Below are 21,478 nucleotides of genomic sequence, written 5' to 3'. Positions count from 1 at the left end.
CTCTGGCTACAGCCAAGGCCAGAACAGGCCCCTGTGAGCAGCTGACCACCCACCCTGAGGACTCGAGAGCAGGGCCCTGCCCAGCTCATCCCTTTGCAGCTAGAGCCGAGCTCTGAGCCTGCCGTCCCGCTGTCAAGGCAAGTGTCGATGGTGGAACCTCCCTGCACCCCTCTGGAGGGGCTCCAGTGGTGAGCTCCACTCCTTCCACCCAGGGTCCTGTCCGCCTTGCTCCCCAGCCTGAGCCTCTGCTCCCCACGGAGGTACCCAGCCTGCCCCAAGCAGCTCCGGTGAGCTGCCCAGACCAGTGCCTGGCCTCTGGCCCTAGGGCAGCTTTGGACTGGGTTATGCTTCTCTGTCTTGCAGGGGGGCCTCAGCCCCTGCAGATTAATGTGCTTGGCCTGGCAGCAGCCTAGTGCCAGGCACTAGAGAGCCAAAAGTGGGGGTGGCCTCTGCCCCGTTACATCACGTTTCCCCCGTGACCCCTCTCGCCCTAGTGGCCATGGAACAGCCCAGCAGTAAGAAGAGGAGCCAGCTGTGTGCGGGCCCTGGCCCTGCTGGGGGGGGGGGGGGGGGGGGAGCAGAGCTACAAATGCCATGGCTCAGATGCAGCCAGCGTTCCCCTCCCCCCCAGTAGGCTGAGGGCACCCTCGCTGCTTTGGGGCTGATCCTCCCCAGAGCTCCTGCCAGGCCCTGGCTGCTCGCTGATCCTGGGGTGGAGCTTCGCCTGAGCCCCTTGGGCACAGACCCCCACCCTGCCAGACTGAAGAGCATACCTGGGCACCACAGCAAAGCCCCAGCTGGGGTGGATTCAGCCCGACAACACCCCCTCCCCATGTGGAAGTGAGGGGGCACCCCTGGCTCCAGCCCAGGTGAGAATTAGCCTTTTCCTCTGATCCAGCAGCAGGAGATGGGAGCTAAAAATAGTCCCCTGCCATGTGCCCAGCCCAGCTCCCTGCCCGCCTGGGCACAGATGCATGCTGGAGATGGCCCCCTCCCCCTGCTTGCCAGGCGGGCGCGGGGGGGGGCTGGGCCGGCAGCCAGGGGGAGGTGGCTGCAGTGTTGATTAAATGCCAGAGGTCAGAGCAAGGCAAGGTGGGATAGCGGCTCCCCGGCGCTCTGGCTCCGTGCCAGGGCTCTCGGGCTGGGGGAAGGGACCAGCCCAATCTGCCATGGCCAGCTGCCAGCCTCGGCCCTTGGGGCACTGACTCCACAAGGAATCGCAATCCCCCCAGCAGGGCCCAGAACGAGGCCCCAGTGCCCGGCTAAGTGGGCAGCTTGACTCTAGGGCAGGCTGGGCCAAGGCCCCAGCTCCCAGCACACAAAGTGGTGGCCAAGGGGGCAACACACAGGTCTGCTCTGCCCCCTCCCCGCCTGCCACCCCCCTACCACCAGGCCTGCACATCAGCCCCACCCTCACTGCTCCAGACCGGTCCCTCCCAACCTGGGCAGGGCTCCATCACCAACAGGTGAACAAGAGGCCAGCTGGGTTACCCACGCCGGGCTCCACCGGGAAACACCCCCAGCAGATCCTGCTGCTGCCCCAGTCCTGTCCGGCCACAGGAGCACCCAGGGGACACACAGCTGTAGGCTTTTGAGGGTGGCAATTTCCCTTCTCCGGATGAGGGGCGGAGGTTCTCTGGAGACTCAGGCAGGGGTGGCTGCCCTGGATGCTTGCTAGTGCAGGCCCCAATTTTGGACACAGATGCCAGGCTGCTGTCCCTCCCGTGCCCCAAGGGATCCCCTGCCCAGGGGCCGCAGCATGTCAGCAGGGAGCCGGCTGGGTGATCGCCTTGGCCGTTTATTACAAAAACAAGAACTTGACAGAGGCAATGCTGGGAGAGGCTTGGCTCCCCCCCACAAACACAAAGGGGCTCCCCTCCTGGGCCTGGCCTTCACCACCCCCCACCTGGGGCGAATGCAGCTCCAGGGCAGCCTGGCCAGCACCCAGGGAGATGGGCCCACACAGGAACAAGCTGCCGCTCAGAGGCTGCCTGCAGCTTCCTGGGGCAGAGCGAGGGACGGCGCGTGGCGCACAGGACAGACAGGACGGGGGTGGAAGGCAGGATGCTGCTGCCAGGGCTCTGTAGCCCCGGGGGGAAGCTCGCTGCAAGTTACCCAGGGCAGGGCTCTCCTCTGTGCACCTGGGAGCCCCACCCAGCACCTGCTCAACCAAGGGGAGTTGGGCCCCAGGCAGGCAGGTGACACAGAGGCTCCTTAACCCTGCAAGTACCAGGAGAGCCGCTGCAATGAGCGTCAGCCCAGGGTGCTGGACCAGCAGTGGCTCCGACAGCAGCCCCTGCACCTCTACCCATGGTCCTAGCAAAGTGCCCAACATCACCAGAACCCAGGGGGTGCACAGGACAGCCCGCCGGGCGCCCCCCCCTCTTCCGGCCAGCCAAGCAGGACTTGCTAGGGCCAAGCTCTAGCCTGAGCAGGGATGGGCATGCCCAATCACGCCACTGTCCCTCCCCCAGCCGGCAAGGCACCAGCGCCTCAAGGCAGAGGCGGGAATCAAGTGCCACGTGGTGTCTGGCACACCCCTGCCAGGCTGGGCACCCCCGGCGGGAGGGCGCCAGAGAGAGCGCAAGGAGCGAGCAAGTCTACAAATAAATTAAGGAACTAAACGAGCGACCCAACAGCTGAGCAGGGGCGAGCGAGTCTCTGGGCCCCTCCGCTCAGAGCCAGGGGCTACGGCCGCCACGCTGGGAACTGGGGGTCCAGCTCCTTGGGAGCATGCAGCACCAGGGGCTCCGACCCCAGGGCCAAACCAGACCCTGGCAGCTGCTGACCCGGCTCCCCACGCCGGGTGGGCCCAAAGTCTCAGCGCCACTCCGGGGCAGCCCCAGCCCCCTGCAGATGCCAGGGCCATGGCTGGTGCAGGAGGGGGCCCGCCAAAGGCCACGTCACTTGGGCTGGCACACGCAGCCAGCCCGCTAGATGGAGAAGGAGCCTGTGCTGGGCAGGTGCCACCAGGAGTCGGCTGCTGGGCACAGTCTCTGCTGCGGGGGAGGGACGTCCGTGTCCAAAGAGTTCCCAGGGCAGCCGCCGTCAGCCCGCTCCTCCCCCGGGGGCATCTGCCCGGTGCCCAGGCTGGTGAGGTACGTGTGCAGGAGCTGGGCGATCTCATCCACCTGGAGGGGAGCAGAGGTCTGTCAGGGGCGCTCAAGGGGTGCTGGAGCTCAGCCTGGCTCCTGCTCCCCACCCCGTCACTTCACAGCCACCGGCGCCAGGGCTGCGCTCCGGGGGGGACCCCGGCTGTGCTGCAGGGAGGAGGCCTGGCCCCGTCTGCGTCGGGGGGGGGGGGGAGGAGTGGGGCCTTACCCGGGCGCACTCAAAGAGCAGGTCCTTGTCCCCCACGGAGAGGCGGAAGGTGCTGCTGTCAGACACCCCGAAGGACGAGATGCGGCCGTAGCAGAAGCTGTCGAAGGGCTCGGCCTCCCCGGGCTTGTACAGGGACACAGCTTTGGCCCCCACCCCCAGCCATAGGCGCTGGGGGCAGCTGCCCTCGGGGCTCTGCAAACGGAGGGAGTGTCAGGGTCAGCCCCACAGACCCTCCCTTCCCCCCAGCCCCATTACCCCTCCCCTCCTGGCCAGGCTGCTCAGTACCCCCTGGAAGAGTTCAGGGCAAGGATGGGTAACTGCCCTCTACGTGGGTGGGTTTAGTCTCCTGTGGGGTGACTGCCAGGGCCCGTTTGGGGGGGCCCAGGAAGCTCCCCCAGGAAATGCTCACCTCCTAGCTGTGACCCACCCCAGGGGAGCCCATTTAAAACAGCTGCCTCCCAGCAGAGCAGCTCCAGGTTCTGTAGGTCCTACAGAAAGCGTGAGCTGAGTTCTGCTGCTTGCTCTGCAGAGGGGACAGGGTCTGGGCTGGGGGAAGGAGAGGGGAGCACGACCCTGCTGTATAGACCCCAGCTCGGGATGGGGGATGCAGGCACACGGCCCTACCGCAGAGACCCCAGCCCGGACGAGGCGCTCACCGCACGGAAGTCGACGTCGAAGAGGGTGGAGCCGAAGCCTGGCCACTCGCGCACCAGCGCCAGGTAGGCGCCCATGGCCTCAGCCCGGCCCATGCCCTGCAGCAGCTTCCACCGGTCCACGATGGCGGCCATCATGCTGGCGCCCTCCTCCCGCAGGCGGCCCCGGAGCTTCTGGTCCTGCTGGGCCTGCTGCTTGGCCAGCGCGTGGCCCCAGGGCAGGGCGCCGGCCAGCAGCCCTGTGCAGAGCCGGGTGCGGGGGCCCCGGGGGGAGCCCTGGCGGGAGGCCTGGAGGCGAGAGTGCAGCGCCTGGAGGGGGAAGAGCTCCTCCGGCCGGGGTACGGGGGCGTGCGTGGAGAAGTCGCTGTTGAGGCTCTGCAGGCGCAGGGCAGCCAGGGCCTGCAGCGTGTCCTCCGAGGTGGGCACGTGGCCCCGGATCACCATCTCGTGGGCCTGCCGGAGAGGGGAGGCTCAGTGATGGGGGGGGAAGGGGAGGGTGGCTCTCCAGTAGGGGAGGATTCAGCTGTGGAGCGGTCCTAGGGGAAGACAACCCCCCTCCCTCTAAGGCACACATAGGCCCCCCCCATCTTCATGCAGCCCCTTCTGGGGTGCAGCACAGCAGCGGTTGGGCTGCGAGGCCCCGGCTCAGGACACAGGGCCAATGCCCCCACGGTGACGCAGGAGCTCAGAGCAGCCTCGGCCGCCAGCAGCTGCCTACTCAGCCCGGGCCGGGCCCGGCTCCTACCTGCTCGAAGAGGAGGGCGAACTCCACGCTGTCCCGGGGCACGTTGTCCGTATCCAGGAAGCCGTAGTGCTTGAAGCAGAGTCTCCAGGAGGAGTCCTGCGTCGTCTCCTTCCCTGCCAGGCTGGGCGGGGCCAAAGGTTCAGACAGCGCCCGTCAGTGCCAGGACACACGGACGCAGGCAAGCCCCGACTCCCCTCCGGGGCTATCGCCAGGGGGCCCAGGTCACCGACATTCCAGCCCCCCACCCGGTTCCTCCTGCCCCATGAGCACGCCTGCCTTCCCCTCCCCCGGCCCACACTCCACCGCCTCCCCCCTCCGCCCCACCGAGACGACAGCACGAGGGGACATTTACTTTTCAAACCTGGTGAGGACGTCGGCCACCAGCGTGGCCCTGCCCACGGGCCGCGCGTGGTGCCGGCTCTGCTCGTAAAGAGCGAAGACGTTGCGGCTCCGCGACAAGCCCAGCCGAGCCACCAGCTCCCGGGCCACCTGGGGCGAGACAAAGGCAACCAAGGGGTGACTACACGCCCCGGGCCACGGCGCTCAGGGCTGCAAAGGGACACAGACAGGTCATGGGGGGGGCATCCCCAGCACTTCCCAGCAGCTCCCCCCACACTCCTCAGTCCAAGAGCCAGGCTTTGCTCAGGAGCACCCAGCCTGCTTACCGCCACCCTGAGCTCAACGTGCCACGGTCACCTGTTCCCCCCCTCTGGGGAAACCTGCCCCCTCCAGCTCAGCCCTGCTGCCCCTGCCAGCCTGAGCATTGGGACTCCAGCTGGCACCCCCACCGGGAGCCTCCCCTCCGTGCTGGGCCCCCCATCAGGCTCCGAACCCCGCAAGGCTTGAACCCCCCAGCTCACCTCCTCAGCCGTGGTGTGGGAGCTGATGGCCACCGTGCAGGCGGAGGTGCCCGGGCAGTGCACGGTGCAGAGCATGTCCTGCCGCTGGGTCAGCACCAGGATCTCGTCCAGGGAGGGCACGCACTCCCGCACTGTGGTCTTGCCCAGCGCCGCCCCGATGAAGCGCCCGTACTCAGCCATCTCTGAGCCGGGAAACTCGCGCTCCGTCCTGCGGGAGGGGAGATGGGGCGGTCAGGGAACCGGCAGCACCAACCGTCCTGCCCGGAGCCCAGCCCTTCTGGTCCGGCCACGCCGGAGCCAGGCTCCAGGGGGTGCAACTTGGGGGCCCTGGAGCCAGGACCTCGGCTTTAGCTCTGCACCAAGGGCATCCAGTGCTTAGCCTTTGCTGCTGCTCCTCCAGCAGCTCCGTCAGGGGTTGCAGGACCTCAGAGCCCAGATCTCCTCCGCGCTACAATCCCCCTGCCTGGCTAGAGCTCACCGGCTCTCCCAGCAGCCGGATCGTCTCTCTGCTGGCATCTCGCACCAGAGCTGGGAAGGCCCAGGGGCTGGGAAACACCCAGCGCTGTTAGCCCATGGAACTCCCTGCCACAAGGTCACACTGGGCCTGAGGGATCAGACAATCCTACAGGGGCTCAGACAGGGACGTAGGAAACAAGGGAAGCCACTGGCCCAATGAAGAGGGCAGATGCCCCTCTGCTCCAGGCCTGCTGCCTAGCTCCGCATTGGGGGGGGGAGCCAAAGTCCTTCACCCCTCCAGTCAAGTACATGGCACCTCCTCTGGAGCAAACACGCCCTGCCTCACCCACCCTGCCCATGGACCCCAGACCCAGTGCACCCTGCCCAGCATGCCCCCCACCCCCACTCGCAGCCCTGTCCCCCAGGGTGCACGCTCCCTGCCCCTACACACCTGCCCAGGTGGAAGTGCAGGTAGCGCAGGACGGGCGGGGAGGGCAGGAAGGTGCAGCTCATGCAGGTGAGCAGCTGCCAGTAGCGCAGGTTGCCAGGCCCCCCCGGGGCCGGCGGCTCCGTGGTCTGCTTGACCAGCTGGCAGTAGATCTCGTCGACCAGGGGCGGCAGGTCCAGGCAGGTCTGCAGGACGCCCTGGATCAGGGGCCCGGGCTCTCGCTCCGACTCCAGCTGCTGCAGGGAGTTGAAGAGCTTCACGGCCTCGTCGCGCAGGGTGGTGTAGCCGCGGGGGCTGGGGGCTGCGGGCGGACGGCTCGGTTAGCGGGGCAGGAGCCAGGCCCTGCATCTCGCTGGCCTCGGCTCGGCCCTGACCGGGCTCTGGGAAGGCACCTGGCACAACAGGGCCCCCCCATCAGCAAACACCCACCTGGACACCCGCCCCCCCCGCACAAGTATCACCATGGCAACCCAGACGGGAACACCCTGCACCTCCTAGGCCAGACGCTGGGCCTGCTCCTCTGGCAGCCAGGAACAGGGCAGAACCCACCCTCAGGCAGGAACTGGGCCGGGGGGGAGGCCCTGAGGCACCAACAGCCTTTGTGGGTCCCTGGGAAGGACCCTGCTCCAGGCAGCAATCCCAGCCCCTGCCTGCCTTGCGGGGGCACCGTGCCCAGCGCAGCATTGGCTGGGCCCCTGTCCCCGTCCCATTGGGCGTGGGGCAGCACCTTCCACAAGAGCCGCCACCTGAGAATCAGAATGAGGGGGACTCAGGGGTCTGGGCGGCAGGTCAGCTGAGAGCCACGTCTGCTGAGCTTGCCAGGGGGAGGCGCCTCCCCAGCTCCCTGGGCAGCACCCCCACCCCCAAAGCTCCCCATCCATGGGGCGGCGCCCCGCACCGACCCGTCGGTCACCCCACCCCCAAAGCTCCCCATCCATGGGGCGGCGCCCCGCACCGACCCGTCGGTCACCCCACCCCCAAAGCTCCCCATCCATGGGGCGGCGCCCTGCACCGACCCGTCGGTCACCCCACCCCCAAAGCTCCCCATCCATGGGGCAGCGCCCCGCACCGACCCGTCGGTCACCCCACCCCAGCACTCACACAGCACCCGCTGCCTGCCGGCATCCTTCCCCCCCTCCCGCTCCTGGGGCAGAATGCCTGCTCCCCCCCACCCGGGCATCACATCCAGCCTCCCCCCACAGGGAGCCGCCGAGCTCAGCCCCGCCCCCACCCGCTCACCGCTTGGCTCGGGGCTGCCGTAGGGGAAGGGCAGCAGGGGTGCGTAGAGAGGGCTGCTGGTGTAGCGCAGGACCGGGTTGCAGCGGTGGATTTGCTCCAGGATCTCGGGGCTCCCGCAGTTCTCCTAGGGAGACAGGAGCAGGGCTGCAGAGCAGGTGGCAAGGCACAGACGGGCACAGCCCAGGCAGGGGCTGCAGGCTCCAGGCCTGGGGGTTCTGCTCCATGCCCTGGCACCAGATGCTGGAGGTCCCGGTTAGTGGGGTCCCAGTGATTGTCCGGCAGCAGCTTCCCCACCCGAGGGGAGCCAGCCGGGAGGAGGAGGGTGCAGCAAGGCCTCCAGCCAAGGGGAGTGGAGGGTCCCAGGGGAGGCTCCAGGATGGGACCCTCCAGGCCACATGCCCCCCCGCTCAGCCTCACCTCGATGTCGTGCATGAGCAGCTGCGTGGGCGTCTGCACGGGGGCCTTGCTGTGGATGACCTTCTGCACGGCGCACACCCAGTGCACGGCTTCGTTCAGGTGCTCCGTGTACAGGCGGTAGCAGTGCTTCCGGCCAAACACCGTCACGCTCCAGTAACCTGCAAAGGGCAGAGCGCTCACGCAGCCCGCCGGGCCCCTGGCCACTCGCCCCGCCCCACCCCAGCCTCCTCCCATGCCCCCCGCAGCTCCGGCTCCCCCACAGCCACAAACAAGTGCCAGGCTGCAGGCAGGGCCCTTGGAGGCGGAGAAACACCAGACCCCGAGCCAAGGACGCTGGTGATGTCTGTGCTCCAGACGGACGCCCTCCGGGGCCCCTGCGAAGGACGACACCCTTCCCCGCCCAGCGTGCGCGCCACTGGCCCCAGGGCGGGCGGGAATACGTACCAGTCTCCTTGTAGGTCTGCTTGTCGGGCCACAGCACGGAGCAGAGGCTGGTGAGCACCAAGGTGCCCAGGCGCCTGGCCCCCACCTCGCTGCTGCTGTAGTAATCCAGGGAGTCCTGGGTAAGCACAAACCAGTACTTCCGGGGCCGGATCCATGGGCCCTTCATGCCCCCCCGCGTCTCCCTCTGCAGCCAGCCTGGGGGGGCAAAGAGACGGGGTGAGCTCCCCCAGGGCCCAGCACCACCCCGGATCCCCCCACGAGGGCGGCTGTAGCCAGTCTGCAGCCCCTTGCCCCACCTGCAGGGAGCAGGGGAAGGGGCTGAGCTGCCGTGGGGCGGGGGAGTGAGCCAGTTCTCAGCAACGGGCAGCCCAGACTCACTCTGCTTGGACCCAGTGGGCAGTCCCGCCCCTGGGGGACCAGCGCATGGCTCCAGAACCCCCCCCCCCCCCACGCCGGCAGCTGGGGGCAGGAGCAAAGCTGTAGGCAGAGCCGGCCTGGCTTGGGGAGGGAGGTTCAACCAGGGAGATGCCACTCCCGTCCAGCCAGCACCTTGTGCAAGCCCAGGAAGCCAGCGGGGCCTGGGCCAGGACATGTCCGTGCTGGGGCCTTCACACCACCTGCCGGCGACTGCAGCAATGCAACAGGAGCCAGTGGGGGAGGAGGGAGCCGGTGTCTGAGCAGCAGATTCAAGGCCCCGGGTCCAAATCCCAGCCCAGCTGGCTCAGACTCTGGGCCAGCACAGAGCCCTCCCCACACACAGGGACAGGCCCTGGGAAGCAGGGAGCTGCCCTGCCAGCCCTCTGCCCCTTGGCATCCCCCAGCCCAGGTGCTGTGCTGCCTGCCAGCCTCCTCCCCACCCCCCAACCCAAACTCACCTTTCACGATGGCATCAGAATCGTCCTCTACTGGCCCCGGGCCCTTCTCGGTGATGAGGCTGCGCATCTCCTCTGAGGCCGGCAGCGACCTGGGGCCAGGACAGGGGGTGAGTCAGGGACCCCAGGGCCAGCCCGTCCCCTCCAGACCCCCAGCTCCCTTGGCTGTGGGCACTGGGTCAGCAGAAGCCCCATTAAGCCCCCAGCTTGCAGAGCTCACAGCCAGGCAGGGGGCACAGAAAAAATACCTCGGGGCGGGGGGTGGGAGGGGAACAGCCTTCGGCCTGAGTTGAGACAGGCGGTGCTCCAGCGGGAGACCCTGCCCACACCCCAGCTGCCAAGGCCCCACCAAGGGGCCTGGGAGGGGCCCCGGAGGCAGGGAATTCATGGCTCCTGTCATCCCAGGCCCCCTCCCCAACAAAACACTGCAAAGCCAGCCTCCCTCCTCCAGCATCTAGCCCCATCCTCCTGGCCTCTGCCTGGACGAGGAGGCACCCTCAGCCTGCTACGTGATGGTGCGAAGCTCACACACAGCGGGGCGGGGGTGGGGGTTGACCCAGACAAATCCAGAGGGGAACGACCCTCCCTGGCCAGCCAAAACCGCTCCCCCCCCCCCCCCCGCAACCCCGCCCGGTGGGAAAGCAGCAGAGCCGTCGGATGCAGATAACCCCCAGCTAAAAATAAGCCGTTTGCACTCACGGCCTGCCAAGGAATTCGGAAAATGAACAACCAGGAAAAATGCTGGCGGCAGCAGCCGGAGCAGGCAGCATTGCAGGCTCCGTGGGGCCCTGAACCTGCTCCCCCCCTACCGGGCCCTGACACCCCCCATAGGATCTGCCCAGCCAACCACAGGGCCCTGATACAAGCCTCTGGACCCCAGCAGGAGCATCCCAGCTCCTGGCTCTGCTCAACCCACTGTGGTTCCATGGGCTCCCCTGAAAGCACTGCCTCCCCGGGGAACCGGGGACCGCTCCCTCACAGCAAGCAGGCAGTTACAGGCTCTGGGTCTCCCAAAAGCCCCTTGGAGCAGCCCCACTCCAGAGGGGAAAACTGAGGCAGTGAAGGGTAGTAACATACCCAAAGCATCAGATCTGACTCTCAGCTCCCCGCCCCCCAAATATAGGCACACGAACCCACTAGACCCCAGCCCGCTGCCAGAACCAGGGAGAGAACCCAAGAGTCCTGGCTCCCAGCCCACTGCTCTACCCACTGGACGATGCTGCCTCTCCCCTATGTGGTGTTGGGGACACTGCAAACTCCCACCCTGCTGGTGCTGAGCACTGCCTTGTGGTGTGAGCGCTTTACAAAGGCCAGAGCCAGCCAAGGAGCAGGGCTGTTGGCCGCAATACAGGCCCAGGGATGCCCTGCCCCCTCCCTGTCTCTCCCCCGCCTCAGCCTGCCATCTGGATAAGGCCCTGCTCCCCCCATCCCAATACCCCACAGGACCAAGACCCAGGTGGACTACAGATGAGTGGGGAGGATCAGGCAGCAGGAGCCCCTGCAGAGAGCCTGGGCCACCCGCGGAGCCACGCGCCCATGGGCCTGCACCTGGGCACTGCCCTTCCAGCCAAGCCCATACCAGCTGGGTGCCCTTTGACCCCACCCCTAGCTCAGCAGGGTCCCACGGGGTAGAGCCTGGGGGGGGGGGGGGGAGGGCTGCAGACCATCTGGGAGGGGACTCAGCCAAGCACTCTGCCCGGGATGGGGGCACACGGGGATCAGGGCCATAGCGAGCTAGCTCCACCATGGGGAGAGGCGCCCAGAGGGGGTGGCAGATGAGGGCAGGGGCCCAACAGCCCCGTAACGGAGCATCCCCTCCCCCGCTGGACCAGCCAGTGGCAAAGAGGGCCAGGGGCCCTCACCCCCAGATCTCCCTGGCCTGGCAGCGGGGCTCCGGGGCAAGAGGGCACCGTGCTAGGCACCAGCCACGTAGCAGCTGGTCAGCAGCAGGGCAGGGCGGGGCCCTGTGCTCAAGCAGCCAAGGGGCCAAACCAGCCCTGTCCCACCTGGGCCAAACGCCGGGCCAGTCTAGGGGAGCAGAAGTCGAGCTGGGGCGCAGGCGGGACAGGGGCTGCCTGGCCCAAGGCACTCACCGTTCGGAGCCGCTGCTGGTGCGGACAGGCTGGGTGAGGCTCAGCGGCAGCGGCCCCTGGGAGCAAAGGCAGAGGGGCCGTTAGGATCCCCTGCCCGGTGCACACCCCCCCCCACCTCTCTCCTCCCCCACTCCCCCCCGCGCCCAAGCATCTGCCCAGGGTCTCAGCCCCTCGGAGCTGAGCAGCCAGGGACCGGCGCCCACCGTGGGAGCAGACATCACGCAGCCGGCACCGTCCCCGGCCACTTCCACATGAAAGGAGGAAGTGCGCGACCCACCGCACTCGGTATCCTCAGCCAACCCCGCCAGGCTCCGGCCCGGGCAGCGTTGCACAAGGTCGCTGCTGAGTAACACGCTCCCAGCACAAAGTCCCATTGTAACCGGGGCCCCTGACTTCCCGCCCGCGCCAACGGGGCCCCGCGGAGCCTCCCCGGCCCCGCAGCAGGACAGACGCTGGCTAAACTCAGCTCACGGCCCCCCTGCTCCTGGTGGCACCCAGACTGCTGAGCGGAGACGGGGCGGGGGTGACACGGCAGGCAGCTCCAAGGGGCATCAGCAGAGCTCGGGGGGGGGGAGTACACCCGGCCTAGAAAGTCCTACTATTCCCGAGGGGAGAGCACAAGCTGCAGGTCAGGACTGAGGGGCGCTGGCAGAACTGGGGGGGGGGGGGGGCCCTGGGCTGGGGAGTCCAGGGCTGGGCTAGCAGGGGGCTGCAGGTCAGGACTGAGGGGCACTGGCAGAGCTGGGGGGGGGGGAATCCAGAGCTGGGCTAGCAGGGGGCTGCAGGTCAGGACTGAGGGGCACTGGCAGAGCTGGGGGGGGGGAACCCAGAGCTGGGCTAGCAGGGGGCTGCAGGTCAGGACTGAGGGGCACTGGCAGAGCTGGGGGGGGGGGAATCCAGAGCTGGGCTAGCAGGGGGCTGCAGGTCAGGACTGAGGGGCACTGGCAGAGCTGGGGGAGGGGGGGGAATCCAGAGCTGGGCTAGCAGGGAGCTGCAGGTCAGGACTGAGGGGCACTGGCAGAGCTGGGGGGGGGGGAGCCCAGGGCTCAGCTAGCAGGGGGCTGCAGGTCAGGACTGAGGGGCACTGGCAGAGCTGGGGGGGGGGGGAATCCAGAGCTGGGCTAGCAGGGGGCTGCAGGTCAGGACTGAGGGGCACTGGCAGAGCTGGGGGGGGGGGGAATCCAGAGCTGGGCTAGCAGGGGGCTGCAGGTCAGGACTGAGGGGCACTGGCAGAGCTGGGGGGGGGGGAATCCAGAGCTGGGCTAGCAGGGGGCTGCAGGTCAGGACTGAGGGGCACTGGCAGAGCTGGGGGGGGGGGGAATCCAGAGCTGGGCTAGCAGGGAGCTGCAGGTCAGGACTGAGGGGCACTGGCAGAGCTGGGGGGGGGGGGAGAAGACCAGAGCTGGGCTAGCAGGGAGCTGCAGGTCAGGACTGAGGGGCACTGGCAGAGCTGGGGGGGGGGAGAAGACCAGAGCTGGGCTAGCAGGGAGCTGCAGGTCAGGACTGAGGGGCACTGGCAGAGCTGGGGGGGGGGGAGAAGACCAGAGCTGGGCTAGCAGGGAGCTGCAGGTCAGGACTGAGGGGCACTGGCAGGCGCATGCAGAGTAACAAACCCTCACAAGGGAGGAGTCCATGGGCCATTCGCGGTTCCGGGGGGGGTTGCTAGTGACTGGATGCACCACAGAAGCAAAGGACAGGAGGCTGCAGCTGAAAATAGAGCGGAGGCGGGGGGGGGAAGGGGGGGCTCTAGCAGGTACTGAGAAGTGCCGCTCGCTGGGCTGACCTGTGGCATTAGCAGCACCTGTTACCAATATAACCGGAGCCCCTGCACTGACAGCTCCGCTCGCTTCAGCCCCAGCTGCCCAGAGCATCCTCCCCCCCCCCCCCCCCCCCACACACACACACTCCCCGCACCCAGCCACAGAGCAGGGAAATATTTTCCCCGCTCCCCGACCAGCTTCCCGGAAGATCCTGGGCCGAGCCGCGGGGCCTTGGCTGCCTCCCAGCTGCGGGGGAGCTGCGGGCTCTATAAATAACAGGCAGGAGCCAGGCCCCAGCGCGCAGGGCTGGGCGGCTGCTCCCACGATGGAGGCCAAGGGGGGTTCCTAAGGACAGGGCTTGGCGAGGCTGCGGCCCCAAACTAGCCGCAGCCTCAGCACACCTCCCTGGAGGCAGTGAACAGCCCGGGCCTAGGCAGCTGCCCGGCACCGAGTTCAGGCAGGAGTCACTCCTACAAACCTGCACCCCCCATTAAACGGACACCCCGCATAAAAAACCTCCCCACGGACCCCCTGCAAGGCACATCTGGGCAGCTGCCAGCGGGAGAGCCAAGGCACTGGAGAGGCAGCGTTGACAGCGCGGCCTAGTCTGGGACAAGGGCAGGCAAAGTTCTAATTGTTTTTCCACATGTGTGTGGAATACATTTTGTCATGTGCACCAAGGCACGTGCACCACCAAGAATAACACTGGCTGCCTGTTAAGGGAGGTGGTGGGCGCTCTGCTCATCAGCTGGGTGGCACCTGAATCTCTCCTGCATGGCCCCCCCAAGCATTCCGCTGACAGGGAACGCCGACGGCAGGTGCCAAGTTCTGGGGAGCTGCCCAGTGCGTATCACAGAGGGGCCACAGTTCCCTTTGCACCTTCCCCACACAGCCTGGGTCCCCAGCCCCACAGCCTGGGCTGGGCGCCGGGAACTCGGCCTGCACAGACAGGTGCTCACTGGGGTCCTGGTAGGGCAGCACAGGCTGCCACACCCCAGGCAACACATGACCTAAGGTGGGTTGATACAGACAGCACAGCGGGGGTAGGCCCTGGGGCGCTGCTCAGCCCAGCCGGATGGGGAGGGAGAGCAGCCGCCAGTCCCCTTGGCTCCGAGCCGGCTTGGGGGAAGGGGAAGCACTAAGTCTCCTTATCTAACAGCAATAAGAACAGCAGCGCCGTGGCTTGGGCACCATCTGGAGCTGGCAAGGGCACACTGGCACCTCACTGAGCTTGGCCCCACCCGCCGGTGGCAGAGCCATGAAAGGCCCTGGGGCAGCCCGAAGGCCCGGCATACCAGGAAGTCACTGGGGCCCTGTGAGTCCTTTTGGTGACTGCTGACTTTTCACATGCCTGGCTGGTCTCTCTCTGCCCTGGGAGCTGGCACCCCAGGGTGGCCAGCTCGGCAGGAAGCCTCGCCTGCCAGAGCCAAGGCCTCAGCGTCCAATGGATCCCGAGCCTCTTGAGGGAAGAGTCCCAGAGGCTGCTGCGCCAGGGCCCCAGGTCAGCACCAGGGCTCAGACCGGGGGAACGGAGGAGACACACCCCTGCTGATCTCTGTGGCACACCACTTCTGGGACAGAGCTACCCAACTGCAGCTCCCACGCACCGGCTCCAGGCCGCCCCCGGCAGCCATCACTCCGGATGGAGGCTGCCCCGTGTCCCACTGTCCACACCGCAGCCCCATGCAGCCACGACACCAAACCCAGGAGAACAGCCTGGAGGCTGCTGCAGAAGAAGCCAGCTGGACCAGGCTTGATCTAGTCTGGGCCGGCTCCAACTATGTCTTCCTGCCAGCAGCCGACACTCTGCTCCCTCCCGGGCCGGTTCACACGGCCAGCGCCCCGGGCCCTGCTTGTGCAGCCAGCAGTCCCCTTCCAGTCACTCTGATTGGCCAGGAATATGCAGGGGCTCAGGGCTCCATCCACCAGCACCTCCTAGCTGCAGCCCTGGGGCAGCAGCGGTTCCCTACCGTCCCCTGCCCCACTGCTCGGGCAGTAGAACACCAGAGATCGCAGCCCCTGGGGCTGGTGCCATGGCGCAGCACCGAGGGGTGGCCTCACGGGGCGGTGGGACAGGGCAATGTGGGGCCGCCCGCTCCCCAGCGGGGCCATGTGCAGGATCAGCGCTCAGCTGACTTGTTTGGCCCCCGGGGCTTGGCACCGGGTCCCTGTGCCGACTCTCACAGGCTCGGAATTACAGCACAAAGTGGCATTAAAGGGGCAGGATCACCTGGATCCTTCCAGGAGGAAACAAACAGCTCCCACTCCCCCTGCGCCCAAGACAGACCCCCCCCCCCCCCGGTCTCCTTAGCCAGTGAGCACAGGCCTGGCACACAGAGCTCAGGGTATAGCGACCAGCTCTCTCTGCCCTCCAGACTGGCCCCAGCTCCTTCCATCGCCTCCTCCACTGGCTAGGGGCAGCTGCCTGGTGTGGGCTGGGGGTACCAGCAGCTGGCAGGGGGAGACACTGTTTGCTCTGTGGTTACATGAAGGCTTCTGGGCCCTTTGCACAGACCAGACTCCTCCGTTTAAGGTTCAGGATGAGCCAGGTCTCTGGGGAGCCCTGGGAAAGTGGTGGCAGACATGGGATTCCCTCCCCACGGCTAGCACCACAGGCATCTCCGCTGAGATCAGGGCTGGGCCAGGTGGGGGGCGTCCCTGTGCACCAACAGCAAGAGCAGCAGCAAGTCAGACAGGGCACCCCGCACCCCTCCTGCGCACACCGTACGGGAGAGCAGCATGGTCCCAGGGGGGCATCACAGCCTCTCTGCACGTCTGACCCATGCCACAGCCCCTCGGCCTTCCCAGTCTGCGAGATCTCCCCCAGGGGGTTGGCAAACCAGCAGCCGGGGCAGCTGGGGATTCAGACAAGCAGGCCCCCGAGACCCAAGACAGACCCTGGCTTTGTTGCACCACGCTCTGCACAGCCTCTCCTGAGACAGGGGGGAGACAGGATCCAGCCACACTACCAGCACCCCCAGATCTGAGCCGGGGCAGTGAGACGGAGGCCGCTGCCCCAAAGAGCCGGCACAGGAAGGGTTTACATGCAGGCTGCAGTTTTCGAGAGAATTCAGCAACCTGTAAACCCAGCCCCACCTGCTAGGGCTGAGTCCGTGGAAAGTCGGCTGGGGGTTCTCCGGAAATACTGATCCAGGGTGGCACTCGGAGCCTGGGGCTCAGCCAGGAAATGGAGCCCTGGCGCCCAGGGCCCAGCCTGCCCCTGGAACGGCAGCATTTGCTGGAAGCCGGCAGCCTGCTCAGGGGTGCATGCCTCAGCACGTCGCTCTGCAGAGCCGGGTGGGGATGGCGCTGCCTGCCCGGGGAGGTGGGAAGGGGGGACGCCAGTGCAGGCTGGGCAGCCGATTCAGAGTAACACGGTGTAACCCGCCTGGGGGCAAATCAAACTCCCTGTGGTAAGCCCAGGGCCAGACAACCCCCCCCCCCCCCAGTCACTGCCTCACACAGAACTGCAGGCCCAACCAGCAAGACAGCTCCAACCTTTCCCTGCCCCTTCCGATGGGGCCACAGTGGCTTTCTGTCCCTGCAGACACTGGTGCCAGGAGCAGGGTGAAGGGCCTGTTAAGCGCAGGACCCTCTGCCACAAGGGCCCACGACTCTTCCTAGCCACCCCAGATGGGTCAGGCCTAGCGGAGCCTTGGAGAGACCCCTGAGCCCCAATGTGCCCCCAGCAGGACCCCTTAATAGGGCTGGCGCACGCCACGCTCTTGGGGTGGCCGGAACCCAGGGGATACCCAAGTCTCCTACTGCACTGTCCGATGCCCCCTCCCTTCTTTGAGGGGTGCTGGCAGGGGGGTGCCCAGCGCCCCAAGGTCTCTGCCACCGCTTCCCAGGGAGCTGCCAGGTTAACAGCACCCCAGGGCGCCCACTCAGCCTGCAGGGAGCAGGGCCCGGGGACCCCCGCCACCGCGCGCCCGGCCCCCTTTGAAGCGACTGGCTCCGCAGAGCCACCGGACCCGTCCCGGGAGGAGGCACGTCCCACAGGAGGGAGCCAGCAGCGCGCGCGCACGGAGAAGCGGGAAGGGGCCTGGCCAGGCGGGGAGGGAGCGCACCCCAAGGGGCCGAGCACCGGGCAGCCCGCGGCAAGGCGCCCGAAAAGCCGCCAAGTCCAGCGCGCAACGCGCAACGCGCAACGCACCCACCTGGGCGCCTTTGCTCCGCAGCTCGAAGGACTCCTCCTCCCCGTCCGGCTCCTTGTCCGGCTCGCCATAGTCCCGCCGGAGCAGGGTGAAGCCCTGCCTGCAGCACAGCAGGCACCAGAGCCCCCCCCGGAACGGCATCCCCCCCGCCCGGGCACCAGCAGCCCAGGGCAGGTGCTGCGCCCTCGTCGGGCCGGGTAGCCCTGCGCGCTGCGGAACCCCGATGCGCACGGGCACCCTCTTGCGGGCCGCTCCCCCGGCTCCGGCAGGGGGAACCCGGCCCGGTTCTCTCCGCCCACGGGCGGGGAGGTAGCATGCGCGTCATGAGTCACGGCCAATCGCTCAGCAGGTGCCCGAGGGGCCCCGCCTGCCGCCGCGGCCTCTTGCATCATGTGTCCCCCTCCCCCGGGTGTCGCTCGGCCCCGGAGCGCAGACGTGCTGCCCCCTGCGCCTGCCTGGGGGGAATGGAAAAGAGCCCCAAAGCGCGCTCTCCCCGGGAAAATCTGGCCACTCGGGTCTGTGACTCCCCTTCCTCCCCAGGGCCGAGTTTTCAGGCTTTCCAGGCTAGCTGGAAGGTGGAGAGCTTGGCCCCTGGGTAGGGTCTTTCTTAGCCAGCACTGGGACTTCTCTTAGCAGCTCACTCTGCCATAGGACACCCCCCAACCCACTGTATGTGCTCCCACACGCTCATACCCTCCTCCCCCGCGCTGAGAGGCAGGTGCCCCTGGGCGGGGAAGGGGACATGCCCCCCACTCCCTAAGCGCTTTGCAGAGCAGGGGGCACCTACACGTGTCCCAGTTTGAACCCACACCTCCAGGGGGCTTGGAGAACCAAGCCACCCCGAGAGCTGTGTGCAAAATACCCTTGGGCCCTGACCTGAACTGGCTAAAAAAGGGGAGGAGAAAATGCAGCCCTCTCCAGAGTCTCAGCAGCTCCCCTTAGGACTTAAGAGGCAAGAGGAACAAAGCACTTCCTTTGCTGATTCCAGTGGCTTTGCTGGCGCCCTGGAATCTGTTTGTTTAAAATGACCAGTTGCAAAATGTTTTGTGCAGCCGGAAGAGCACTGAGGGCTCTGGTGCTTATTTGCTTTCAGAGACTTTAAGGCCAGCAGGGACCCTCCCAGTCATAGTCTGACCTGCACGTTGCCGGCCACAGATCTGCCTCGCCCACCCACTCCTGCCAGCCACCCCTCACCTCTGGCTGGCTTCCACAGCCACATTGTGCACAAGAACCAAAATACACTGACCCAAGGAGCCGGAATCAGCTGAGTCACTCCACAAAGCCACTTGCTTTTCTGCCTGTAGCTCCGTCTGGAAGGTTGTGGGTTAGCGGGAGGACCCCAGACTCCCAGCAGCAATGTGTGGGACTTGACAGAGCTGGGAGACACACAACCATGGGAGGAGAATTGTTTCCTAGGTGGGTGGTGGGGGAGAGGGTTACTAGTTGACTCAGCCCCCAAACCGAGATACTCTTTAATCTACAAGCAAAAATTCTATCCAGTAATCGCATCAAATCCACTGTAAACGGACACTGCACTACTGCTGCGCTTGGGTGTAGCAGGCCTATCGGACCACCCGCTGGGGCAGCAAACACCAGAGGGCACCATATGGTCGGACCTACTTCCACTCTGCATTTCTCTCAGCGCCTTAACGAAATGGCATTGAAATGCAGGTGCGAGTGTGCGCATGTGTGTCCATGAGCACGTGTCCATAGAACAAGCCAACCCTTGCAGTACTTTTCCAAAGGGCTGCTTGAAGGGGCTTTCTGAAATGCCCAAAGAGAGGGAAACAGTTCTGAGAGGGACATCACAAAGGCCTGCCCAACAGCATGAACGGGCAGACTCCAGCCAGCAAAAGGACTGTAAACCAAGAATATTCAGCAAATCTAGAAGATTACAAGACAAATATCAGTCTCTTACCTGTCCCGACACCCCCTTTCTGTCCACCCCCATGGCCTTTTCCAGCTGTCTGTCACACAATGTTAGCTAGCACCAGACATTTTTGGATAGGGTTGCCAGATGGTTTCAACAAAAATACCAGACACACGTGACATGACATCACAATCGACATTCCATCTTATTTAGAAAATACCGGACAGTTCTAATTCCTCAATTTGTTTCCTGAACAGAAAGCTCAAATACTGGACTGTCCGGTTCAAAACTGGACACCTGGCAACCCTATTTTTGAAGGTGCAGCGACTGCTTCCCATTTGCACCGGGATAGTTTAGAACCAGCTCCACACAGCAACCAGAGTGGGAAACACTAGAGACCATGAACCCCCAGAGAGACAAATCTTCCCCAGGAAGATGCTGCATTCTCCCCCTCCCCTCCCCTTCCCCATCAGCCATCTCACAGTGGAAGAAGCTGGAGCTTTTCCCAGAAGCCCCCCAGCAGGAGGGAAGGGTGGAGTTATCCAATCCATGCATGGTGCAATGGTGGAACATGCTCTGCTTAGGTCTCCGCAAGCTATTCACACAGAATTCCTTTCCAGGACAATCTGCAATAGAGCAGATGGAGGATCCCGAGTCCACCTCACGTGGATTTTTGCTCTGGTGTTGCTGTGGTAATACAGCTGCCCTGTTGCAAACTCCAGGGTAGAAACTCCACACAGGAAGTTTGAGTCTGGGGTAATTTGAAGCAGCACAGGTCCCATTTTGCCTGGGTGCTGGGTATTTACGTTGATGGTTGCAATGTGAAGGCTAGGACTATAACAGAGTTTAAAGAGAAGCTAGATAATTTCATGGAGGTTAGGTCCATAAAAGGCTACTAGCCAGGGGATAAAACGGTGTCCTTGGCCTCTGTTTGTCAGAGGCTGGAGAGGGATGGCAGGAGACAAATCGCTTGATCATTGTCTTCGGTCCACCCGCTCTGGGGCACCTGGTGCTGGCCACTGTCGGCAGACAGGATACTGGGCTAGAAGGACCTTTGGTCTGACCCAGTACGGCCGTTCTTATGTTCTTATGTAATGGGGCAGACACATACACTAGGGATCAAGTATCAGAGGGGGAGCCATGTTAGTCTGAAGCTGCAAAAGCGGCGAGGAGTCCTGTGGCACCATATAGACTAACAGAAGCGTTGGAGCATAAGCTTTCGTGGGCAAAGACCCACTTTGCATCTGACGAAGTGGGTCTTTGCCCACGAAAGCTTATGCTCCAACACTTCTGTTAGTCTATACGGTGCCACAGGACTCCTCGCCGCTTATACACTAGGGATGTTAACTATCAGTTCATTGACTAAATCGACTAGTCCAGTGGTTCTTAACCTGGGATGCCCTTTCTGGGGGTGCGAGACATGCCAGATTTTTATGTTCTATCTTAGGTTTAGAGAACTGACCTCCTTCAACGATTTTTAATAAGGGGTGCGAGAACATATTTTGAGAACCAAAGGGGTGCAGGCTGCAGTAAGGTTAAGAACCAGTGGAGTAGTCGATGGAATGGCCGTCGATAAGTTTGTGACTCTGCCAGGCTCTTATTATGTTTAAAGTGCAGAACCACAGCAGGGTTAGTTCCCCGGAACTGCTGCGGCTCTGTCCCCCCGGCTCCCGCACCATGGAGCCGGTGCTGGGGGAGCTGGCTCCTGCTCCCCTACTTGCTGCCTCAGATACAGAGGCAGTGGGGGTCAGCGACTAGTCACTTGACTAGTCACTTACATCCTTAACGTACACCCTGGCTACCTCCTGAATAGACACTCCCTGAGTTACATACATTTCATCTGGATTGAGCCCTTGGGGCCAAAATGGCCCTTCGATACCAGGATCCACTTGCAGGGCCAGCAGCCGTCATGGCTGTGTCACCTCACGACGGGGCTGGCCTCCTTCGACGGAGCCGCTGGGTGATGCCTGCTCGGATGGCCTCCGGGCTGTATTATTCCTCCAGAATCCTGCTCTGGCTCCCGAGGGGTTAAATCCCGCCGCCTCTGGCGCTGGGTTTCCTACAGCTGCTGGGTCAAAAAATGTCTCTGGGAGCAGGCAGTGGGGGCCGGGATGTGCACACAGGAAATAGCGCGTCTTGCCAG

The 21,478-nt window shown here is 65.2% G+C and overlaps 1 protein-coding gene across 2 annotated transcripts; it reads right to left on the bottom strand.

Moving 5' to 3' along the window:
• Positions 1–1,778: 1,778 nt before the first annotated feature.
• Positions 1,779–17,761, bottom strand: PLEKHH3 (pleckstrin homology, MyTH4 and FERM domain containing H3). 2 transcript variants are annotated; one of them, XM_075911334.1, is made up of 13 exons: positions 17,469–17,761; positions 11,549–11,604; positions 9,459–9,547; positions 8,584–8,778; positions 8,140–8,297; positions 7,723–7,846; positions 6,487–6,784; positions 5,580–5,787; positions 5,072–5,208; positions 4,720–4,840; positions 3,978–4,427; positions 3,322–3,513; positions 1,779–3,131 (listed from the first exon to the last, which is right to left on the bottom strand). In XM_075911334.1, the coding sequence occupies exons 1-13, from the start codon at positions 17,604–17,606 to the stop codon at positions 2,934–2,936; spliced, it is 2,364 nt and encodes a 787-aa protein (XP_075767449.1). In that variant the 5' UTR covers positions 17,607–17,761; the 3' UTR covers positions 1,779–2,933. The 2 variants fall into 2 exon arrangements, with proteins under 2 accessions (XP_075767449.1, XP_075767450.1); XM_075911335.1 differs by having other exon boundaries at positions 5,081–5,208.
• Between the last annotated feature and the right edge of the window lie 3,717 nt (positions 17,762–21,478).

Source organism: Pelodiscus sinensis, chromosome 29, assembly GCF_049634645.1.
Source record: "Pelodiscus sinensis isolate JC-2024 chromosome 29, ASM4963464v1, whole genome shotgun sequence".
NCBI classification, from domain to species: domain Eukaryota; kingdom Metazoa; phylum Chordata; order Testudines; family Trionychidae; genus Pelodiscus; species Pelodiscus sinensis.
The sequence above is the reverse complement of the archived record's forward strand: the minus strand, read 5'-3'. Positions and strand labels throughout refer to the sequence as shown.

Bases quoted from the DNA above. Each gene is read 5' to 3' on its own strand.
- PLEKHH3 (XM_075911334.1), bottom strand. From the start codon at position 17,606: ATGCCGTTCCGGGGGGGGCTCTGGTGCCTGCTGTGCTGCAGGCAGGGC. The intron at 6,785-7,722 runs GTGAGCGGGTGG...GTCCGCCCGCAG, and splicing joins CGGCAGCCCCGAGCCAAGCG to CCCCCAGCCCCCGCGGCTAC. The intron at 4,841-5,071 runs GTAAATGTCCCC...GGCCCCGCCCAG, and splicing joins GTCCTCACCAGGTTTGAAAA to CCTGGCAGGGAAGGAGACGA.